Source organism: Tigriopus californicus, chromosome 11, assembly GCF_007210705.1.
Source record: "Tigriopus californicus strain San Diego chromosome 11, Tcal_SD_v2.1, whole genome shotgun sequence".
Classification (NCBI taxonomy): domain Eukaryota; kingdom Metazoa; phylum Arthropoda; class Copepoda; order Harpacticoida; family Harpacticidae; genus Tigriopus; species Tigriopus californicus.
The window spans coordinates 12232542-12253557 of NC_081450.1; the positions used below are offsets into that span (position 1 = coordinate 12232542).

At 43.1% G+C, this 21016-nt stretch overlaps 1 protein-coding gene across 1 annotated transcript in view; it reads right to left on the reverse strand.

Annotated features, from left to right (window-relative positions):
- LOC131890217 (netrin receptor DCC-like) overlaps nucleotides 1-21016 on the reverse strand; it is a 61015-nt gene that overhangs the window by 21521 nt on the left and 18478 nt on the right. Inside the window, exons 2-3 of the mRNA XM_059239523.1 lie at nucleotides 3059-3334; nucleotides 2040-2252 (exon numbers count right to left, since the gene is read on the reverse strand). Coding sequence (XP_059095506.1) covers nucleotides 2040-2252; nucleotides 3059-3334 — 489 coding nt within the window. The remainder of the gene's footprint in view (nucleotides 1-2039; nucleotides 2253-3058; nucleotides 3335-21016) is intronic.

A 21016-nucleotide genomic window follows, 5' to 3' on the forward strand; every position in this document is an offset into this window, starting at 1 on the left:
GCCCAAAAAGAGAGAAGAGGGAACAAGGAACAGGACCCAAAAGTTGGTCCCACTACCATCTCGTACCCACACCCTTAAGCAGTGCGGGCGAGGTCCATCCCACAATTAGACTTTACGCCCCATTACCGATTTCCATAGAGTGGAAATGCAGAAAAGTTCCACCACAATGAACAAAGTACGATATCGTACCTACTGTATGGAGTGAATGGGCAAAATTACCTTCCTCAGAGAGAATTATGAATAGGTTCGACCAATAACCTCGAGGTACATTAAGCATTAGATTTGCTCTTGTTGAAACCCAGAACCATCATCGATGGTTGAGTTGCATGGGAGTTTGAGACACAGTCTGGCTTTCACCCCCAACCATTCCTGGCTTTAATTCGTTCAGTCTTCAATAAGACCCCATATGGTTTTGTCTCGATAACAGTAATTGTTATATACTTATGAAAGCAAGCAGATAACCTAATGAAAGGCAAACTTTAAGATGAATAAAACCAGTCACATATTAAACTTGCCTTCGATGTTAGACCATTGAACAAGAGTGTGAAGGCTGACGTTATTCGAGACGGTTTGATAAGAAAAAAGCAAAAACGATAGGGGTTCATTAGTTGGCCAACAATGGAGCTCGACCGAAGTTGGTTCAAGTTTCAAAGACAAGGAAATTGCTGGGTCAGGTGGAGAAATCGTGGACAAAAAGGACTCTTTTGTGAAAGAAAGGTACGCACAAGGAACCGACATAGATAGAGCAATTTATCTAGATTTAACGCTATTTCGAGCTTAAGTCGTCTTTTTCTCCATTTGGCCTTGAACCGCCCACCAAGCACCACCCCGGTTTTAAGAGCACTTTGCTGGAGAACACGATTAAATTCCCTTCTTTTAATAATACGGAAGCGGAGGGCTGCGCCAAAATGACCTTTGTATACTCAAATAAAGGTCGCAAATTTGCCATCCAAGGGGCAAATTCCGAAGATGTTCTAAAGAAGCGAGAGCCTCCATGTACGTACTCGTATAAAAGCGGCGATTTTTCCTCATAATTCATTTTTAATAACCGATGGCTTTCAGAGGGAGGAATAGGAGGCGAGCATTACGCCACCATGTCTCCAATTTGTCGGGAGCTAAGGCCTGATCTCTTTGCTAGAGCTTATCAAAGGCCGTCTGGGACCAGGCCCGACAAGAGTGGCTTTATTTTTGTCTTTCTGTCCATTTCCATTTGACTGAGTCGAAAAGGCCCACGAGGGCTCAATTCAAGGACTTAACTTGCATCAGTTCGGAATGCAGTTCTCTATCTTTGCCGCCTTCTATTGGAGTAGCGAAAGCCAGGAGGGACTAATTTGGAATTTGGTCAAAAATGGGCCCAGGTAAATGGTTTTGGCAACACTTTGGAAGGAAAAGCGAACTTGGGGAGAAAAGAGACGAAACGAACTTCTTTCGACTTTGGTCTTAATCGACATAATCAAATTAAAAGGCTGAAAGCGCTCAGAACCTCCCAAAACTTTTTCCCTGCTCTGTCATTCTTGAACTTAGTTCACCTCGAATAGGACAAATTAGCGATTGGGTTTTCCCTATTTAGTGCTAATTCAAAAACCTAACCTGAAAAAATGGATCAACACTGCAATTTCGACGGCTCTGTGTATAGCTTTAAAAACTCTCATTTTTCGGTAGGCCATGCTTTCATGCGCTACAAATTGAGTGGTATGAAATGACACCAGGTTTCAGTGGAGCAATTATTGATTAATTTTCTTTAAATTTGCTCCGGTTCTTTTTCATTTTTCTATTTAAACCTAAACAATGAACATCACGTTGCTCCCTATCAAAACTTTTTGTGACTTTGACAAGGGTTTCTTAACTGTCTCGTTTTCGTCCGAAAATCTCCATTCATGATAGCCTTTTATCGCTTCGGATGGAAGCGTAAAAAGGGTTCCAAAAACTCTTAGCTTGAAGGGGCCATACAAAACGAGAAACCATAGTGTACCAGTGGCACTTGTAAAGTCTCAGGTTATTTTTTATGAAAAAGAAAATCATCAAAAGCCACTACTCACCTAAGACCTTGAGCTCATGCGTTATTCTGAGGGGCTTGTCCATGAGGTTCACCTCGCAGGCATAAGGGCCTTGATCACTCATCTGGACATCTTGAATGAGCACGCTGATCCCTGAGGGCCCACTCAAGATGTCAATCCTGGGTTCATCAAGAATCTTAAGATTTCCTGCTGATAGAATACGGTCACCCTTGTACCACGTGATCACAGTTGAACCTGGAAAGACAAGTCATATACGGTATGCCTGCCAACGTATATACTGTGCATGTAACATGTGTGGATTATTGATCATTGTTCATTGTTCACAAACTATGGACCAAACGCATGGATCAATCTATTCAATCAAGTTACTAACATGTTCCTTGCTTGACCTTTCCTTCATGTTGAATGGATCTATGAAAGGCTATTGGTCTTTTGATTTGGGAGGCCTTGAAGAGGAAAAAGATGCCTTGCATCCTCTCAGGTTCCATACAATAGCTAATTCAATCAAGGAAAGTTCCAAATATCAAATCGTCTTAAAACAGTTGATCCTTTTAGCGAATGAATTTTCGGTGAATAATTTTGCCTGCTTTCAATTTTTGGCAAGACAAAGGTAGCAATGGCCTTGGAAGATCGCTAGAGTTTGAGATGAGAAAACAGTAGATTCAAATCATAAAATGGCATCATTGGAAGGGATAGAAACAAAAAGAAAAAAGAGGTTGACTTTTTTGCCTTCCAGACACATATCTGCTTAACCTAAAAGCAGTTTTAAGCGGCCTTCAAAAATCTGCTTGAACTACCTGAACCCCTCCGAGCTTCTTGACTGCTTGTTAAGTGTTCATAATTTAAACCACACGCTGGAACATCGTTGGATCCACAAAACCCTGTACTTTTAGCCATAACTCACATCTTTTGATATCAATCTCATGGGGCCAAATTCGATATCGGCATATTATCCAAAATATGTACTCAAAAGCCTACTTCTCCCAAGCGCTATTTCTCGATTAATGGAACAAATGTACTCATCGATAAATTGGACTGACCTAGATTATCCACTTGACAATCCAGTTGAATAGAATCCCCCACTTTTGATTGGTACACCTGACGCCCGGAACTGAATCGAATATCACCCGAAGAAAGCGAATTCCGTCGCTCACGAACTAAAGAAGCAACTTCTGACGACGACAACGAGGAAGATGATGTGGAGGAGGAGGAGGAGGAGGAGGAGGAGGAGGAGGCGAAGATGGAGGATAGAAGAGATGGAGCGAAAGGCTCTTCGGTTTGGCCTTTGATTTGACTCGGGGACTGTCCCAAACAACCTGGAACAAAGAAGAAGGAAAAGAGAATCAGTACATTTTTCGAGTCGATAGGTGAAAATTGAATTCCAAGGCCATGAGTAGCACAGTGGCAACGAGTTCCCAGAAAGCATGTTCCACTGAAGCCCGGTGCCACTTCATTTGTATTCAATTTCCGAGCTCTTTTGATATTTTGCACCTTGACATCTTAGAGAACGAACGACAACGGCCCCTCTGCTTCTTTTGGGCTCTTTCTCAAAATGGTGACTCATTTGGAAGAGACAAATTTGGGTCTGGAATAAGTCTTTTGTGCAAATTTCAAACTCCTTTCTTCTTTTGAATCGTCAGAAGTTGGAAAAACAAACGCTGATTTCCAAGTTTCCATTCGATAATCTTGGCCGAGGGACTTTCTGTCGTCGCAAATCCTTTCATGGCAGTAAAAAGAGGTCGGAAACTTTTCCGGTATCTGACGTGCCAGACATTATTTGGTCTTGAGTATAATACAAACAAGTTCGCCTCCAGTCAAAGATTACACGATCTACGTCTTGACTGCCAATCCCTCCCGAGGCTTTTTCGTAAGTGAATATTCAATGAATCGTAGAAGGTAATGTTAATTTCCTTAATGAACCTCTCTTACGTACATTGCAGCATGGTAATATCAAAATATATTGTTCTGAACAATCATTTTGAATACTATTATTTATACTATATAAAGCCACGCGGAAGAGCGTGGCTCTTGCTCTTGATGATCCTTTGAAATAGGGCAAAGTGGAAAATTTTACCTTTGCGTTTATTTGTCGACTCCTGCTCCGTTGTTGATACCACCTTGGTTATGATTCACAAAAGCGCAACTTTCAAAGCTCTTTTCATAATGAGACCTCGAAGGAGATAGACAGCGTGTGAGTGAGTGGGTGGGTTAGGTGAGTGAGTGAGTTCCACGTTCAAAAAAAGTGGATGAGGAGCAAAGTTTGGAACAGCTTGGGATGTGAAACAGGAAGGGAGAAAGAGAGAAGTGGAGAATCTCAAATATCCCAAAGGCATCCTTGACGAGGGCCTTGGATATACTCGAGATGAAAAGTTAGCTTCAAGTTATGAAGGTTGGACATGGCCTTTCTGCCTCTGTGTGTGTGTCTCTCTCTCTCCCTCCGTGAGAAATGTCGGATTGAATTCCTTTGCCCCGGATCAAAATCAATTACGATCCAATGATTAGGCGAAATCCTAAATGGAATCCCATTTAATGGAAAACCGGGAACGAAATGTCCCACTGACCTACATCTCAATGGATTGAATCAGGAACTTGATCCGAAGTCTTGACCAAGAGGTCCTATTAAAAGGGAAGTCCGACACATCAACCATTCTGTGGGAACCGCAAGTTTTCATGGTCAAAAAGCTGAAGGTCAAAGAAAACACATCCAAACACATAAAAAGAAGTTTCCAAAACTCACTCAGGCTCCGTCACTATTTGCCGTATCAAAAATTCTCTCGCGACCTTGAGTACTCTGGGTATCTTTAACGCTTTAACGGAACCTTACCTAACCTTGATTTCAAAAGCCTTTTGTTGGGCGTCTCAAAATGCCCGAAATTCATCCACCAAAGCTATCGAACTCCATAACTTATCAGCCTTCAGTAGGCCGTAAATATCAGACACTTTGTTGTTTGCGGGCTCTTTGTGTCCGTACATCAAATATGGCAAGTGAGAATGAGTGTGAATATGAGAAAGAAGGCCTCGTGGCATCGTCATATCCCCAAATCTACCATCAGCAAGGCCTTTTCATGGTGGTTGGCTATGGCTGTGTGAATTCGACCCGATAAATCACCCATGTACAAGGAACTTTCATGGGTCCAAGGAAAGAGAGGGAGGATAGGGAAAAACTCACACTTTCACGAGTAAACTTTGCTTTCGTTGCGTGGCTTTGAACGGCCACCATATACATACATGAACACAATAAAAATGGTCCATTGTTGTCGGTCCACACTTAAGCTAATTCTATTCGCCAAGATAGGTACCTCTTTAGATTTGGAACCGTTTTGAAGTAAGTCACATTTCATTCGCCGCAGGATGAGGAACCTGAAGCTCAGAAATGATGGTTCTTGGAACACCTTTCGACTCTTTAGTAGCCCTGGCCAATCAGTGGGACTGCTTCTTAATATGGTGTACGGAATATTGCAAATATAGATCCTCGCCAAGGTTCCTCCTCTACTTTTCTTATTCAATGCGTGTTCCCAAAATAACCGTGGAAAAGAAAAAGTTCCAGAGTCAAAGAAGTATCATGGGCCCACGTGTTAAAGTACTTCATCTGATATAGCGCCCCAAGGGAGTTCAACTGTGGTGAGATTGTAATCTGGTCCCACTGCTCTTTCTCGCCCCGAGTTCCTTCCTGTTCCAAATGGTCGTGACGGGGATTTTTTTGAGTACACAAATTGCAATCTCGGTCTGGCAAGCAACATGACAGCCGCATAAGATTCTTACGTAGGTGCAGGCCTACGAACCCTGGCGATCTGATCCCAATGCATGTGGCGAAAGTAATATTCCATTTCACATCTGCAAAAGTTAAAGTTCCTGGAGTTGGGCAAACGATACTTTTGACCTACTTTTAGTACAACCAGTGGTTGAAAAAGTACTCTCAAAACTATGCCTCCGATGGAAAAATGTCCTGACATCTCCCGATGGTCCCTGTGGAACCCAATTGAAAACTCGCCTGTCGAAAGAGATAGATCTTCTCGGTCAGAAACAACGCTGTTCCAAAACAGGACCTTTGAGTCTTTTCTTCCCCTTGAATTGGACCTCATTGAACAGAACAACATTATTATTGGAACAGCATCGCGAAACTCACTTCGAACTCCATTATCTTCGTTGTGTCTAAAGTATTGTGAACCCAAACCTGGTCTCAAGGCATTCGAATGTAGTTTCGAATCGGGGCAAACAAAAGGCATGCTCGAGACAATATTGTCTCTCGTTATTTCCTGGGTGGTCCAGGCTTTCCTTAATTGCCCATTATGGCCGTCTGGGATTGTCTTCGATGGCATCGCACTACCGTGTCTCTGGTCTGGAATTCCTGATTCGAAAACAAAGCCTATGCACTTTTTCGTTCCAACATGTCCTTTCCCCAAAACAGAAGGCCTTGGGACTTCAAGTTTCCAATTGTGTATGGTGTTCGCGTTCCTCTGAGAGAATAAACATGCCATTTTCGATTCGACGGTTTTCCATCTGATTGCCTTGATCCTCGGCATTTTAACCGGAAACGGAATGGCTTTGTGACGCATCAGAATGTTCCATGAATTTCCGCATTATCTATCCAGAGACTTGGCTCAACTTGGGACACCGACTCACTCACCCATCCATCCATGTATCCATCCATCCACATGGAATTGAAATCTCAAATTGAATTTTCTCCCAAACGGGTCTGTGAGCATGCATATAATGAAATGCGGGTCTGTGGGTGGAAAGACGGATCCTGGACCCTGTCATCTTTGAAGCAATGATCTGTGGAAATCACTCAAGTGCTTGGCAGCTCTTGATGTTTGAACATGCTTGAGAGTTATTAATGTGTCTGTTTTAGGTATTGAAAGGTGAATATTATTTCCTACTTCTAAGAAAAGACAGACTCCCAAATGGTTCCCTACTCGATTTCATGGAACAAGTGAGTCAAAGTGTTCTTGGAATGTATCCGGCACCTCATAAGAAGACTTGAGAGAGAGAGAGAGAGAGTGGTAAGAAGAGGTTTCCAAAAGCGAACAGAAGCTTGAAATCGACTTTTTACCTCGCTAAGATGGGTTTGAATGTGAACTGAGAACGCCATTGGTGGCCTGCTCTCTCACTTTGTCTTTGGAAAGTGGCAAAGAGCCTATGAAAGAGAATACATCAAGAGATATCCGTCTTGAGTATTTGAACGTTCGAGCATCTCATCTTGGTCCTCATGCGAGGAAGAGAAAAAAAACGTCAATACGGAACACGACTGACAATTTTCTAATTTCCCAGAGTGCCCCCCACATAGACCGAGAGACCGCAAACCCCAGAACTAATTTCCTGGTCCGCGTTTCCTGCTTCCAGTTCCTGTTTGGAACCAAGACTACTCCCGCAAGGCTGCTGTGCATGATTGGTACTACTCCACTACTCGCCATATCTCTTGCTCTATCTCTTGTGGCAACTTCAATTGAGACCAGGAATCTAGTATTGATGCCAAGTTTGTTCGGGCGAACCTTGGTTAGGATTTCAGGAGCCTGAAAAGAGACGCTCGACCACAACCACCGGATACTTTCCATCCTCCTCATTCATGGACTGTTAGCCTCTATTTATGGGAGGAACCAAGGAGACGGTGTGTGGCCGATCAGGAAGGAACTCCAAACTTGGTTAAGTTCGATGAGAAGCCAGCAAGTTGGTAAATGGGAGATGAGGAAAGGGAGAAGAGGTAAAATCTCCGTTTTCTGGTATTTCAAGGATCATCTCGCTCACAGAAGGGGAGTTCCTTCCGATGGCTGGGATCCGTGTCCAAAGGTTATTAGTGACTGAAGCCTTCAAGGAACAACCAAGCAAAAGTCATGTGCTCAAAAGAAATAGGAATCGTGCAAAACATGACATTGCCAAACTTGTTCAAGCTGATATCACACGATTGTCCTAAACCTTAATTGGCCGGTGTATTTTTAGCATGCCATAGTTTGGGGCTAGTGTACTTCAAAGAATCGTATGGCGCCACTATTGGCGGAATTCCAAATTCCAACGGGTCCATGGGACAGAGGTTTCTGAGAACGCCTGCTAGCTCCATGATGAACCATAATACCGTTCGTTTCATGTATTGTTACTTGGTTCTTCGACTTGGATTAGGGTAGTAGATAGCACAATAACGTACGCTTGTAACTTTCGGCAAGTTTACTGGCGGTTGGAAGCTTGGCAAAAAGTGAGTTATAACTTGAAAAGATTCTTCCTCCACTCGCCTCGGAGGATTTAGAGCCACAACTAGAGGTCGTCTGTCAGAGGAACGTGATAGTTTCATCCGATAAGAAGACGCTTCCCGCGGCATAGGCTCTCTCACTTTGGAACTCTGGGCATTGTATTGTAAAAGTGGAAAATGGCCGTGAGCAGACATCATATTGTGCTTTTTGCCATTACTCTTCGGTTCTTGTTCCTCTTTAAGCCTGGACCAGGCAGAAAGTTTTCTGTGATGCCGTCCAGACGTGATTGTTATTCAAACTTGACGACGAAGCAACTCCATACTTTTTTCGGCCTGAGTTTCCTCAGCGTATCCAACTTCCAATAACGGATCAACGTTGATTTTGTGATTTCCCAGGTCGGTTTCAACTAGGGAATACAACTCAACAAGCGAAGAGGGGGGCATAGTAGCCCAGACTTGGTTCCACCAAAAAAATATAATAGACCCTTTGCTTGTTTACACGCTATTCATGGAAATAGGCCTCTTCGAAATGATTGTCCCCAACTTTGCTTTGCTTTGGGGAAAAAGGGAGCTGAAGGGAAGGCCTCAAAAGGGCCGTGATTAGAAATCTCGACTTGTTCCGTGCTTCCATTTACGAGTTCGAAAAAGAACTTTCGCCCAGTTTCTCTGATTTTCATGCATGCAAGCATAAATCATGCTTAACTTCATAATGCTCCACTCCACTACAGTACGATACATAAGTTGAAAAGGCTTCCGTGGTGAACGACTCTAAACCTCTTCGAAAGTGAGAAAGGGTGTTTCATGGGCATTAAGTCTGGATGCATGTTCCAAAACATTTTGAACTCAATCCCAGAAGGTCTGGAAGCAACGAGGAGCTCAGAATTCTTCTTACTCGAACCTGATGCATTCTTGGAACGCTCCATGTACGCACAAAGTACATTATTACCTTTCCGTTTGTATAAGAACTGTAGTCCAGGATGAAGTGTGAAATGAACAATATGCACATTGTATATTTGCTCCTTGGATCTGAAGCATATCCAGGCGAAGAGAAGAATGAAAGAAGGTTTGGTGTAAGTGCCAGTGCCAGTGCCAGTTCCAAATTCCTTCTTCTTCACCACAGCACCAGCAAGAAGAGTCGAACGAACAACTCTCGAGTAACAGAAAGACGACGGCGACAAGGAACGGCGACAAGGAACGCAACTTCAGAAGAAGGTCTTGAATAATGCGGGCATTGAAGGTCAGGGTCCCAATCAGGAATCGTGGTATTGACTGGAAAATGGAATGCAGTGGTTCCATTGGACCCGATTGATCAGCAAGTGTGTGCACTGTCGATTCGATTCATCTCGACTTGACCCTCTTTCAAGCTATCTCCAAGTTGAGGTGGAGCCGTCCTCGAGGGATGTTTTCGAATCTAAAGAATCACTTCAAAGATCCCCCACTCAACTAGCATGATGAAAAAGTGGATCATAAACGGATTAGACTTGTGGGAACCCTGGTGAAATGGTTCGTTCCATGCTTGCCTTGAGTCGGGTCTCTTTTCGAGGTCTAATGGAAAGACATTTTGAAAGAAGTGCGGGCCTTGGTGGAGTACGACGAAACTAGAAACTATCAAGACTTTGAGAAAACGAGCTACTCGCTCAGTCTCTCTTTTTTAACCGTCAAAAACAAAGAATACATTCAAATATCTCGTTCGCTTCCCCCATTGGTTGCCAGACTAATTTGAGATCGTTCAATGATGGTGTCATTATTTTAATGAGACTTTCCAAGTCAGACTGAATTTGCTACAGGATGTGTGCTATCGTACACAAGAGGGAATATGAATTTAGCGTGGGGCCAAGTTCCACCGTTCCACAAAGACGAGCGGTTTTCTGGAACTCTTTGAAGTATTCAATGTTTTAGGGATTCAAATGCGGGCCCTCTCCAAGGACACTAATTCAACTCTTGGCCTTAAAATGGTCAAATTCAGATTGGGAGGAGAGATGAGGGTGTCATTAATTCTTCCAAATCCGTTTCAGCAACAATAGAGCCAGAAGTTGGAACTCGGAAGCGATTCCAACCATCTTCTGCTTCCACTTGTAGTACAGCTACAACTCTTACTGGCACCCCGCCCTTATACTCCGTACAGTCCACTATAAAAGCCATTTAAAATGCAAAAATGGGTGAGAAATGACCTGAATAAAGCAGCTGGAGGATCCCTTGGAGACACATTCAAAGAAAGCATCAGGAGCAGATCGCTCAACGATTTTAAACTAGGATGTCGTCGTACAGAAAATGTCCTGGTGCACCTCAATACTTGAAGTCAGGCAACCGACCTCAGCATTCATTCCAAGGGGAAATGATCAAGCTTCATTGAGCCATGTCTGTTTGGGCTTGTCTGACAAAAGCCCATTCAAAGGGTGAATTTCATTCGACTGGGCCCTCCAAAACAGAACAACAGAGAGAGCGAGTGAGCGAGAGAGGCTTGAATATCTTTCCGCAGAAATGCATTGGCTTCCATTTCCTTCCAGTTGAAGCACGAGAAGCTTTTACGTCCTCTCTTTTGGGACGCCATTTTGGGCTGACACTCGTTTTTCACTGCCGAGACAGACGAAAATGAGATTAATGGGCTCAAATCTCAGCATATTGACTAGCAGGGAATGAAAACTTTGGAGTGGGAAGCCTCCGCTTCAAGAATCCTCAACAGGAATTCTGCATGTGGTCGCAATTGACATCCCCAGAGGATAGCTCAATCTAGATAACTAGACAGACATCCATTAAGGCTTTTGCATCTTCTTAGGCAAACTGTTCTTTCGAGCACTGTTTAATTTTCTTGGTAATCGAGAACCATTAAACTTCAATTCCACATGTTTCAGGGTGGCGAGAATATGTTTTTTTTGACACACAGATTTGAAGGGGGTTGCCAAATGCCAAATAGGATCGGACATCGTCAGTGTGACCATATCAGGACAGGGCATACAGCCTTGAAAGCGACGGATACGTCGACGACCTTTCGAGACAACTCAGCTCAGGGAATATACAACTAGATCAAGTCAAGTGATCTTTATCCCTTGGTCTCTCTGGAATTCTTGTTTGAAATCGACTTTTGGGGCTGGTATTGAAAAAGCTTGAACAAGATTGATGTCCTCCAAGGAGCGCTTGGCATTGAAAAAACATAAGACCATACGTGATCTCAGGACAGTCAAGGCCAGGGTAGGAAAAAAATCAAGGCCATTTGAATAAGATGTCTTCGACGGATTTGCTTCCGTTTAGTGATTCCATTATGGAAGCTTCTGTACTTTGTTTTGGACGAATAGGACATATGTTCAGTGTGACGGTCGTTGCTCGTCCTGGGTTTAAGAGCATCAGCCTTGGACCTTAAATTGAAATGCTCTCCCTCCATTTTGGAAACGGGAAACGCAGGTCAATAGATGTAGTGAAACAATCTATTTGACAGATTGACACTGCCGACCTTGGATTTGGCGAGTTCAATTGAGTTCGAATTTAGCTTCTCCCTTTTTTCAGCATAGACTTCAAAAGAAGGTGTCTTTGATGTCTCCCCTACAACAGGCTTTCATTTTTGAGCTGGAAAATGAAGGATGTTATGCGCTCCTAAGCCCTGCTCCATGACAGTATCAAAATTGAATCTTTCTCACTTGTGTCAAAAGATGTCTTCTCTATCCTTCATGCAGGGCATGAGGGTCTTAAACGTAAGTACCACTCTTTGGTGTATATATATGTCTGAGAGCTTTGGTGCTCTTGTAGCTCAAATCTAGCATCCAAATCTTCATCATAGTGCTGCTGCCTTTAGGGTTCATGGGATGGATGCCATGTAAATGAGCACACTCAGCCACATTGTCCTTCAACCAAGCCTTGGGCTATTACATAAAACTGGAACCATTACCCGTAATGTATTAAAGGTCAGGTCGGCCTTAATGAAGATCACATGACGCAAGAAGAACTCGCGAATGATTGGAGAAGTTCTTGCATGAAGTCAACATCGTCTTTTACCCTGGAAAAGATTTGAAAGGCCCATACGTGAGGCCTAGGATATATCTGTCATCGCGAGCTTCACTTGGGCGAAGTGAAATTGCGAGATCCCAATGAAGCGGGCATTAATGGAACAGTAAATTGCGATCATCCGTCTAACGTAGTCTTAATCTTGAGCTGGATAAATAAGCTGTAGCTTGAAGGGACGTAGCAATAGCGGCAATTCTTCTAACCTCGGGCAACTCCAAGAGCAAACGGCATTTGCTCAAGTTTCAGAGCTCCTCATGGAAGTCGTAGATCGGCTAGTTTCAAGGCTCCTTTTTAGAGTGCAATTTAGATCAGAAAGGCTTAATTTATCTTCTTGAAAGGCTTTCATTACGCTACCCAGCCAGAAGGTGGGTTTGAATTTATTTTGTTATTTGTTAGTGGCATCCCTGATCGACTTGAAGCAAGTTGCAACATGAAACCGCGGAACCCAGTTCCCAGTACCCAGTTCCCACCTCCCATTTCCCACCAGAGGCAAAGTAAAGGCAGAAACCATTTTCAGAATTGCTGCACTCGTTCTATCTCAGTGATTGATACGCCTGTACTTTGAGGCGGACCTTGAGCAACTAATCATCCTGTCTTTTCGTCTTCGGATACCCATACAGACCGGGGCCTGTCCAGAGCGGGACCTATACGCATTCGGATATCACGGTGCCCGTACGTACAGATGTATCGGGTTTTCCCCATTTCACTTTTATCCACTCCTTTGTCAAGTTAAGATAATCAAGAGAAAGAAAGGTCAAATGAGCCTTCCAATTAGCCTGTGTTCCTCTTGGAACAAAGGCCGAGGATGATCCAATTAGAGCGAAACTTTAAGGATCTCTGGACTCAACAACCAGCCTCCTACCTTTATTAGTCAAAACTTCTGACACTTTCGCACCAATCCAGACGGGCAAAAAATGAAGCTGAAAAGAAGCCCGAGTGAAGATCCGTGTCACCCAAGGTCTAGCAACCCAGGAATCATTTATCACTCGCGAAAAGAAATTATTCTACGACAGATCAGCTCAACCAACCAACTCGACCTAACCAAGCTGTATGATCTTATGAAACAAGGGCTTCCTTAACGAAGCTTGCACTAACGAGGCAAAGGTCCTCGGTGACCTCTGGCCTGACGGAGGATTCGCCATGTTCATAGTGGTTCAAATCACTTTTGGCAACGAGGGACCCGTTTCGGTGGTGGGAGGAAATCTGTTGCATGGCCTTGGCCACGGACGGGATGCTCTTTTCAACTAGCTTAGGGAAAATGCCTTGAGGATCGAGCTCTGGCCTTTTTGGTTTGTCCTCCTCGTCCTCCTCCCTTCTCGACCCGGTTTCTTCTGTCACTTTTTATCCAGATAAAGGATGAAGAAAAACTATTTTACGATGGGATAGGATCAGTGCACTCTCTCCGTTCCCTCGAGCCAACTGAACAATGGAACACATTCGTGCTTGGTAGGTACATAGTGTACGTACACTCGTCCCATGCTGACAATGGTGGTGGGCTAAGTGTTTTCACTCAGAATACAAAACTTGGGAGCTCAGTTGAATCTTACGGTTGTAAGAGCATCCCAGTTGGGCGAAGTTTCATCTTTCCTCCCGCCCGATCTGGGATCATCATTACCCTAGCTGTAGACCCTTTGGACCATGGAACAGGATACGCTAGGGTGGACCTATCCGTTTCACCGACAGACATCGCATTCCACAAGTAATCAAGATTCTTGGAATTGACTTGCTCTTTCGACTGCAAGGCGTTCCCCGATTAGATGTGTGTATGTATCCTCGAGTCTCATGAGCTCGAAGGTGAGCTCAGAGCAACACGGTTCCAACTAAAAAGGGAGTCACATAACGTCCATCTTTAAGAAACTGGTATTTCCCCCACAACAAGCCACTGTTATTGTCGATTGTTCGACTAACCAGAGACAATTTAACCTTTATAATGAATGTCCTAATTGGTGTGGAGGTGGCAAAAATGGAGCTCTATTTCGAAAATCTGATGGATCTTTGATGGATCAAACCGAACTTTGGAGGGTTTTTGTATTCTTTTCTTTATTCATATTTTACCGTGTTTCTCCATTTCCATATTGGCTTCAACCATCCTTATGTATTGAAACCAGGCTTTCAGATCAAAGTCAAATCCTGTTTTTGAAATCCATCCAAAATTACAAAAGCCAACTTTTTGGAATTAATCTTTCGCTCTTGGTTGGCTCTCATTTTCCTGCTCCGGCCTTTTTTGCTTTTTATTAGATGCCAGAACTTGTCTGGTAGTCTAATAGCGACATAGATGTTGGGGATTGATGCACTTCACTCATCTCCCAACCGATGCATCGACCCAAAAAGGGCCTCGAGTCATGTCTGAATAGACTTGAAGGCCGCCATCCTCACCAACATAATGTGATGGTGGTGTGCCTTTATATTGGGGAACTGCTATCAACCGCCCCATTGTACTGTATGTGTGCCTAGCGTTCATTATTCCTGCCTCTAATGAGGTCAGTCAGTCAGTCCATATGCATTGATAACAATTTGTCCGCTCACGAGCACTAAGATGAACGAATATATGTGCCCGATGTGAAAGCTTCAACTTCATTCGGAAGGAGCCCTCTCCATTTCAAAAGTTGAGGATTGCTCGAGAGTTGTTCAGCTCAGGCTGAGCATTTGCTTTCAAAGAAAGGGGAAACATGGTTGAGCCCTTTTTTCACTGAAAATCCATCACAAACTTTTGACCCGAGAGAACTTGGCAAGAAAACAGAGAGAAGCATTCTTTCTTCCCCCAACAAAGGTAGAACTTGCCTAGAGTGTTTATTCATATACCACACATCCAACTACTTAGGCTCACTCACAAGAAGTTGTTGTTGTTGTTGCTGTTGTTTTGATGGTGATGATGATGATACTTGAGCCTTAAGTTCGCCCTGCGTTTAAGAATAAACTCAATTTGGCTTCGAAGGTTGAAAATTCAGATTCAATGCTCTCCTGAGAAAAGGGCGGACATTTGAGCCTTGGAAATTTGTGTTTGAAGTTTGGGTCGGCCTTAATTCTCATTTGAATTCCAGGCCTCAAGTCCTGGAAGTGAACATATGTAGTTGCTCTCGATTTCAAGTGGAGCTGAAGTGGAAGTGAGGATGCACATCTTCAAGGATGGAGTGCCGTAATGGGAACTTTGGCAAAGATGCATCCACAGATGTTTACTGAAGGCAATTTTCAGCTCATTTAAAAAAAGAAATCAAGACTTAAATCACGATTGTTTTTTTTGTTAAACTGCAATAGTTCATATCTGTGCCTTTTCTTATCCCCTTAGTTGATCTATGTTGTTGGGCTTGTTGTACTCATTTGCCAAATGCAGTTTTTGCATTGCAGTTCAGGCCCAGCCCACAGTAATGCTAAAAGTGGCGGGAAGTCTATTTGATAAAAGTGGTCATGGCTTGTATTTTTCAGTTGTTGTTAATGGGATCACGACAGGCAAAGTTTGAGAAATGCTCATTACTTTGGAAATAACAAGGGCCTGTGCGGAAGGGCAGCCATTGGAGAAAGAAACACTTGGTTCATGCAGTTTTCGAACGTTGTACTGGTTGAAATTGAAATTCTAAACATGGCCGTTGTCTGTGATTACGTAATTGTTGAGTGTATTTCAACGTCTTTCAAGTGGAATTATTGCCGTCCTACGTAAAAATTTGAACGAATGAATGAACATGAAGGGCCTCTGGCGTGCTTCTCAGTCTCACTCTCATATCTTTGGAATTGCGCGTTATAGTGGAAAGAGGAATAATTTAACGTTGCGACCAACCATATCGTTCTTGAACTGATTGAATTTTCACACGGTTATTCCAAGGATTTAGCCAGATTTTGAAGTAGAATTTGTTGCTACTTCCAACTATAGATTTTGCTCGGCTTGCTCCTTCAAAGAGATGATTTTTAATGCGGTGAAACGTGAAATGATGTCGACTTGGCTCAGTTCAGTCAGTGTTTGTTTGTTTGTGAATGAGTGAGTGAGTGAGTGACGAATCTCATGGCCATTTGAGCACTCGGCCTCATCTCGTTGGGAAACAGTGAAAAATCATCTCTCAACAGGGAAGGTCCGTCCTGGTATTCCAGTGTTGTTGAAGATGAATGGTCATCCCGACCTAGTTCTGACGTCTCTGATGCTTGGTGTGATGTGGGTGGCGAGCTTGTCCACCACATTGGCCTTGCCAGAGCCCGAGGCCGGTCTGCCAATTTCCGACCTTCACCGTTTCAAACGGATGGCACAGGAGGGTGGCAAATGCACCACTTCCGATGAGTGCGTAGAACCCAATGTGTGTTCCAAATGGGGTTGGTGTCAATGGACCACGATCTATGGCCAGGACGGTCCCAGTCAAGGTCAAACCGCACCTGGTCAAGGTCGTTCCGGCCAGTGCGTGACAAGTGCAGATTGCGCTTCCCGCGTGCCTTATTGCTCAAAATTAGGCTTTTGCCACGGTGGTCGCTTGCCCTTCGACGAGGTCCAATTGGAAATTGAGGACCAGGTGTTCCAAAGTCCACCCAACGACCAACCGCAAGGCTACATCAATAACAATCCTCGTAAAAACAGTCCAATCTTCAAGAACAATGCCAGCCCATCGCCCACATCGTCAGATTCGAGCAGCCAGACCAGCCAGGCCAGCCAGGGCAGCCAAATCCGCCAGAAGTTCGTCTCGGCCCCCGCCAGCAAGACCAGCACAAACGACGACCGCACCAGGAGCAATACCAATGGCAATAACAATGGACGTAATCAGGGCCAGAATCAGAGAAATCAAAGACCACAACAAAGCAGCGGAAACAGAAGTGGTGGGAGGAGCAGTGGTGGTGGTGGTGGTAGGGGCCAAAAGCAAGCCAATGATGATGGTCAGAGGCCATTGGAGCGGGGGGGTTATGATGGCCAAGAAGACCAATGTCCCGGAGAAAATCGAGCCAGTTGCTTGGAAGTGGCTTGTGAACCAGTCAAGAACTTGGCCAAAGTTTTCCAAGCTTGCCAGAAGGAATGTAATGAAAGATGTTGAATGAATATGAACAGGAAATGTCCCGTGTCATGATTTACGAGCATGAGGCCATTTGTGTCCTTTATATCAAGTGGTCCACTTTGTACAAGGAGATCGACTGCATGTGTGTTTTTGTATTTGTGTCAATACAAGTACACAGAAGACAATCCTGAGTACAAATGAACGAGGACGAACAAGTTCCTTTCCACGTCTCTCCAGGGGTTTTAAATCCAAACCGGGGTCAATCCCGGGAACATATCGGCATTTGTACTCTGAAAGAAACAGTTTCAAAGCACGAATTACTTTTCTTTCACAATAAATTTAATGTTCCCACGTTTCTCCAAAAGTTCTATCGATGCGTTTCTGATTTGGTATACTACAAAAGATCTTAGATTCGATGGTTGTGTTCAGAATTCCCCGAAGAAAAGTACGTTTTAGAAACTAAGAATTCGCTTCAAATTCGGAAAGCTCAGTTCCGAGAACAGGGCCCCCAATATGAGGTTTTAAACATTTGGGAACACATCACAATGAATCATGGTGATGCTTGTGCACCGTTTCTCAAACCCTTTTTTATCTTTTGTAGCCCTCCCCAAAAAGCCGTAGATTGGTTTCGGAGCAACTTTTAATAAAGGCCTTCTCCTTTTTCCGGCCTGTGCTTTATGCTGGGGAAAAAGGAGGCAATGAAGGTTTATAGAGTACTCAACGGGGATGCTTTGGCTCTTGAAGTCGAGTAATCATCTCATCGTTTATCTCTACATCAGGCGGTTGTCAAGGAGTGATGGCTGTTCTGTAGCTGGAGCACTGTAGTGAACTACTACAATACAACACAACAACGAAGACGACGAGGACGAGAAGACGCCAACCTTTTTCTCGTTCCTCGTCTCTCCCTTGAGATCTGAGAAATACTCCGAGGAGAGACGGGATGAAGAAGGGCCTCAAGAGTAAATGTGTTATGCTTCTTGCTTTTTTACTTCTTCTTCTTCTTCTTCTGCTCTCAACGTAAATGACAGAGAGGGAAGGTTTCGACTAGGCAGTTTGATACTGTGCAAGTAAACGTCTTCTGGTGTTCTTTTCCCCATTGTTCCGTTCCAAATGGAAGGAACTTCAAATCCGTAATATCTCTTCATCCCACATAATCGCGTTGTAAACATGGATTAACACAACCAGATCCAGATTGCTTTTGGAGAGAAAAACACGCGTGACGAGCAAAAACCTCGAGTGGAACGTCAATTAGCTGTGTTACTCTATCCCTTCAATTACCACGAACCTTGGAACAAGAGCCTCTTCGCAAATTGTCGTCTACCTTTATTAACATACCTGGAAGCAAGGAACAAAAGATATCAATACTCTATATCTATTCATACGTACATAAATGTGCTCTTGTTTTGCTTTCTGTCCAGACGAATCCTCCTTGAGCATCACCTTGAGCATCACGGCTCAATATTTGTGGAACTAAGGTTTCTTCCGCAGCCAATCTCGAGCGTGTGAATTGAAAATTGGTTCAATCCTGGAGCCTTCTCCATCTTACCTGGCTGACCGTGAATAACCCAATGTTCTCATAATCAATGTAAATGGCTACTTCTCATGCATCTCCTTCTAGCACGCGTTAGGGTACGTTCATATGGTGCAGCAGCTTGACGAAGGCTCTTTTTCGGACCTTTTACGTGTGTAGAGCCCAGATTGGAATTCAAGTGATGAAAGGTCAAACCGGAATGAAGACGGAATGGCTTTGATGTCATAAAATAGGGACACACCAAAAATGACCTTCTCCGTCCACCTCTTTCATCTGAGTTCATTCTCATCTTCTCCGCCTGGGTTTTCTGTCTCCTTTATCCCCGTGTAATTCCAATCTAATCTGGAACCGACATGAACGGATTCTCAAAAGATGAGGAACATGTTCCATTCGCTCCTCCAAGTTCTGAGGATGAGAATATGGCTGAGTCCATGAAGCTCAAAAGGACACACCTGATTCGAGGCATTCACTAGGTGTAAACGTGGCTGGCTCCAATTTCTATGGCAAGTAGGTACACGTACATACTGTACACCGGAAGTCTTGGTGAAGCACTTACAGATGTCTGGTCCCGATTCTAAACGATCTTTGTTATCTGATTGCATTCTTCTTACACCAACGCAATTGACATTAGCTACTCGTGCACTCACTAAGCCCTGGAGGCTAGATCGAGACTTCAGACTCATTTCTCTAGTCTCGCAATTTCCTGTTCAAGGTAGGTGGTGCTTAAGCTCTTTCGCACCGCATGTGAGAGACTGAATCATTTATATGAATCCTTCAATGGCAAACACGATAAAACTTTGGCCCTCTGAGTATGTGGCTACAAGCTCAGCAATGATTATGGCTCTAGTTATGCCAATCTTTTTGCATTAGTCTCCGAGTGGCGGATTCGACTGGCGCATTGCATGATTCTGTCATAAACTAACCTTGAAGAGCACAAAAAGGCGCCTGAAAAAAAGGCCTCTTTCGTCCTTTTGTCCCTGTCTGCTTTGAATTTGGAACATCTTTATGCACTTTGCATGGATTAATTCGAACAGCAGAATGGAATAACACTCAAATAGAAGCCTTTCCAATTCTACCTCGAGTACTACTCTCAAGCAATGTCAATTGTGGCAAGTGGTGACAATTTTCCTAATATTCAATTATTGGGCTTTGATTATTGATTTTGGATATAGCCAATTGAATATGACACGGGCAAAGCTTGTGATATTTAGCACATGCTGGAAATTGACTACACGTGTGTACGGTAGAATTCTCTTCCTGTTGTTAACTAAGTAGAAACAGTTTTTGATATAAATAACACATGTGACACGACGATAGCACCTCGTCTATGTTTTAAACTATATTTTACCACATTTTCAGCATATTGTTTCAATGAAATTGGTCTGGCTAATTTTTTTGAACAATTGGCATTGACCTCTCCTGTATATAATACGCGTACATGGCTTGCTTTGTTCTTTTGTTATCTCTGATCAAACTGATGCACGGCTTATAAAGATTGCGAACAGTAGCTCACTTCAAGTTACATTTATGACTAAGGATGACTTAATTATTCTCTAACATAGCACTGATATAAAAATGATACAGATTAGGTTGTCCTAATCATGAGCCACTTATTCATAATAATAAACTTAAATCCGACTCTCAGTCATTTCATTTCGTAATATACATAAAAGTGAGTAAAAAAATAGTTTACACAATCATCGGTAAAAGAATAAAGGAACGAAATGGTCAGAATGATTAAATAGCTGACTAGGATGTGATATGACAATAAGATGACAAGAACTGGTTTCGGTGTTCATGAAAAAAGTGAAGAGGAGTATCATCACACAAAGCGGTCAAAAAGGCCTATCAAGCTTCTAGAGAAATATCCAAACACATCTTGACATACAGTATTTGTAGCTCAAAAAATTATAGGGAACAACTTTGGTCTTTTAGCTTTTTGGAGGTCTAGCCTCCATAAAGAAATTGCATGCCTAAACACATTATAAAAAGTGAAAATTTCAAAAACCTAAATAATGAAAATTGGGAGTATACTTAGTTAGCCCTTAATTTTCTTTTTTTTCTTTTTGAAAAATGATCTGATTATCAACAAAAATACACTTAGTTACTCATTTATTTGAATTATGACGACAAAACAAACAGCAAGCAATCTTAAAGATTCTGGCTTTTCTTAAACTTTGTTGAAACTGATTAAAAGCTACTTATTTGAGGCTTCATCGATTGTTGTAAAACTTGCAATGATTTTATGAAACTAATGTGCTTTCCTTGATTTTAAAGTATTTTTTTGGAAAATCCGTGTTTTTGGAGGGTTTTGAGTATGTTTTAC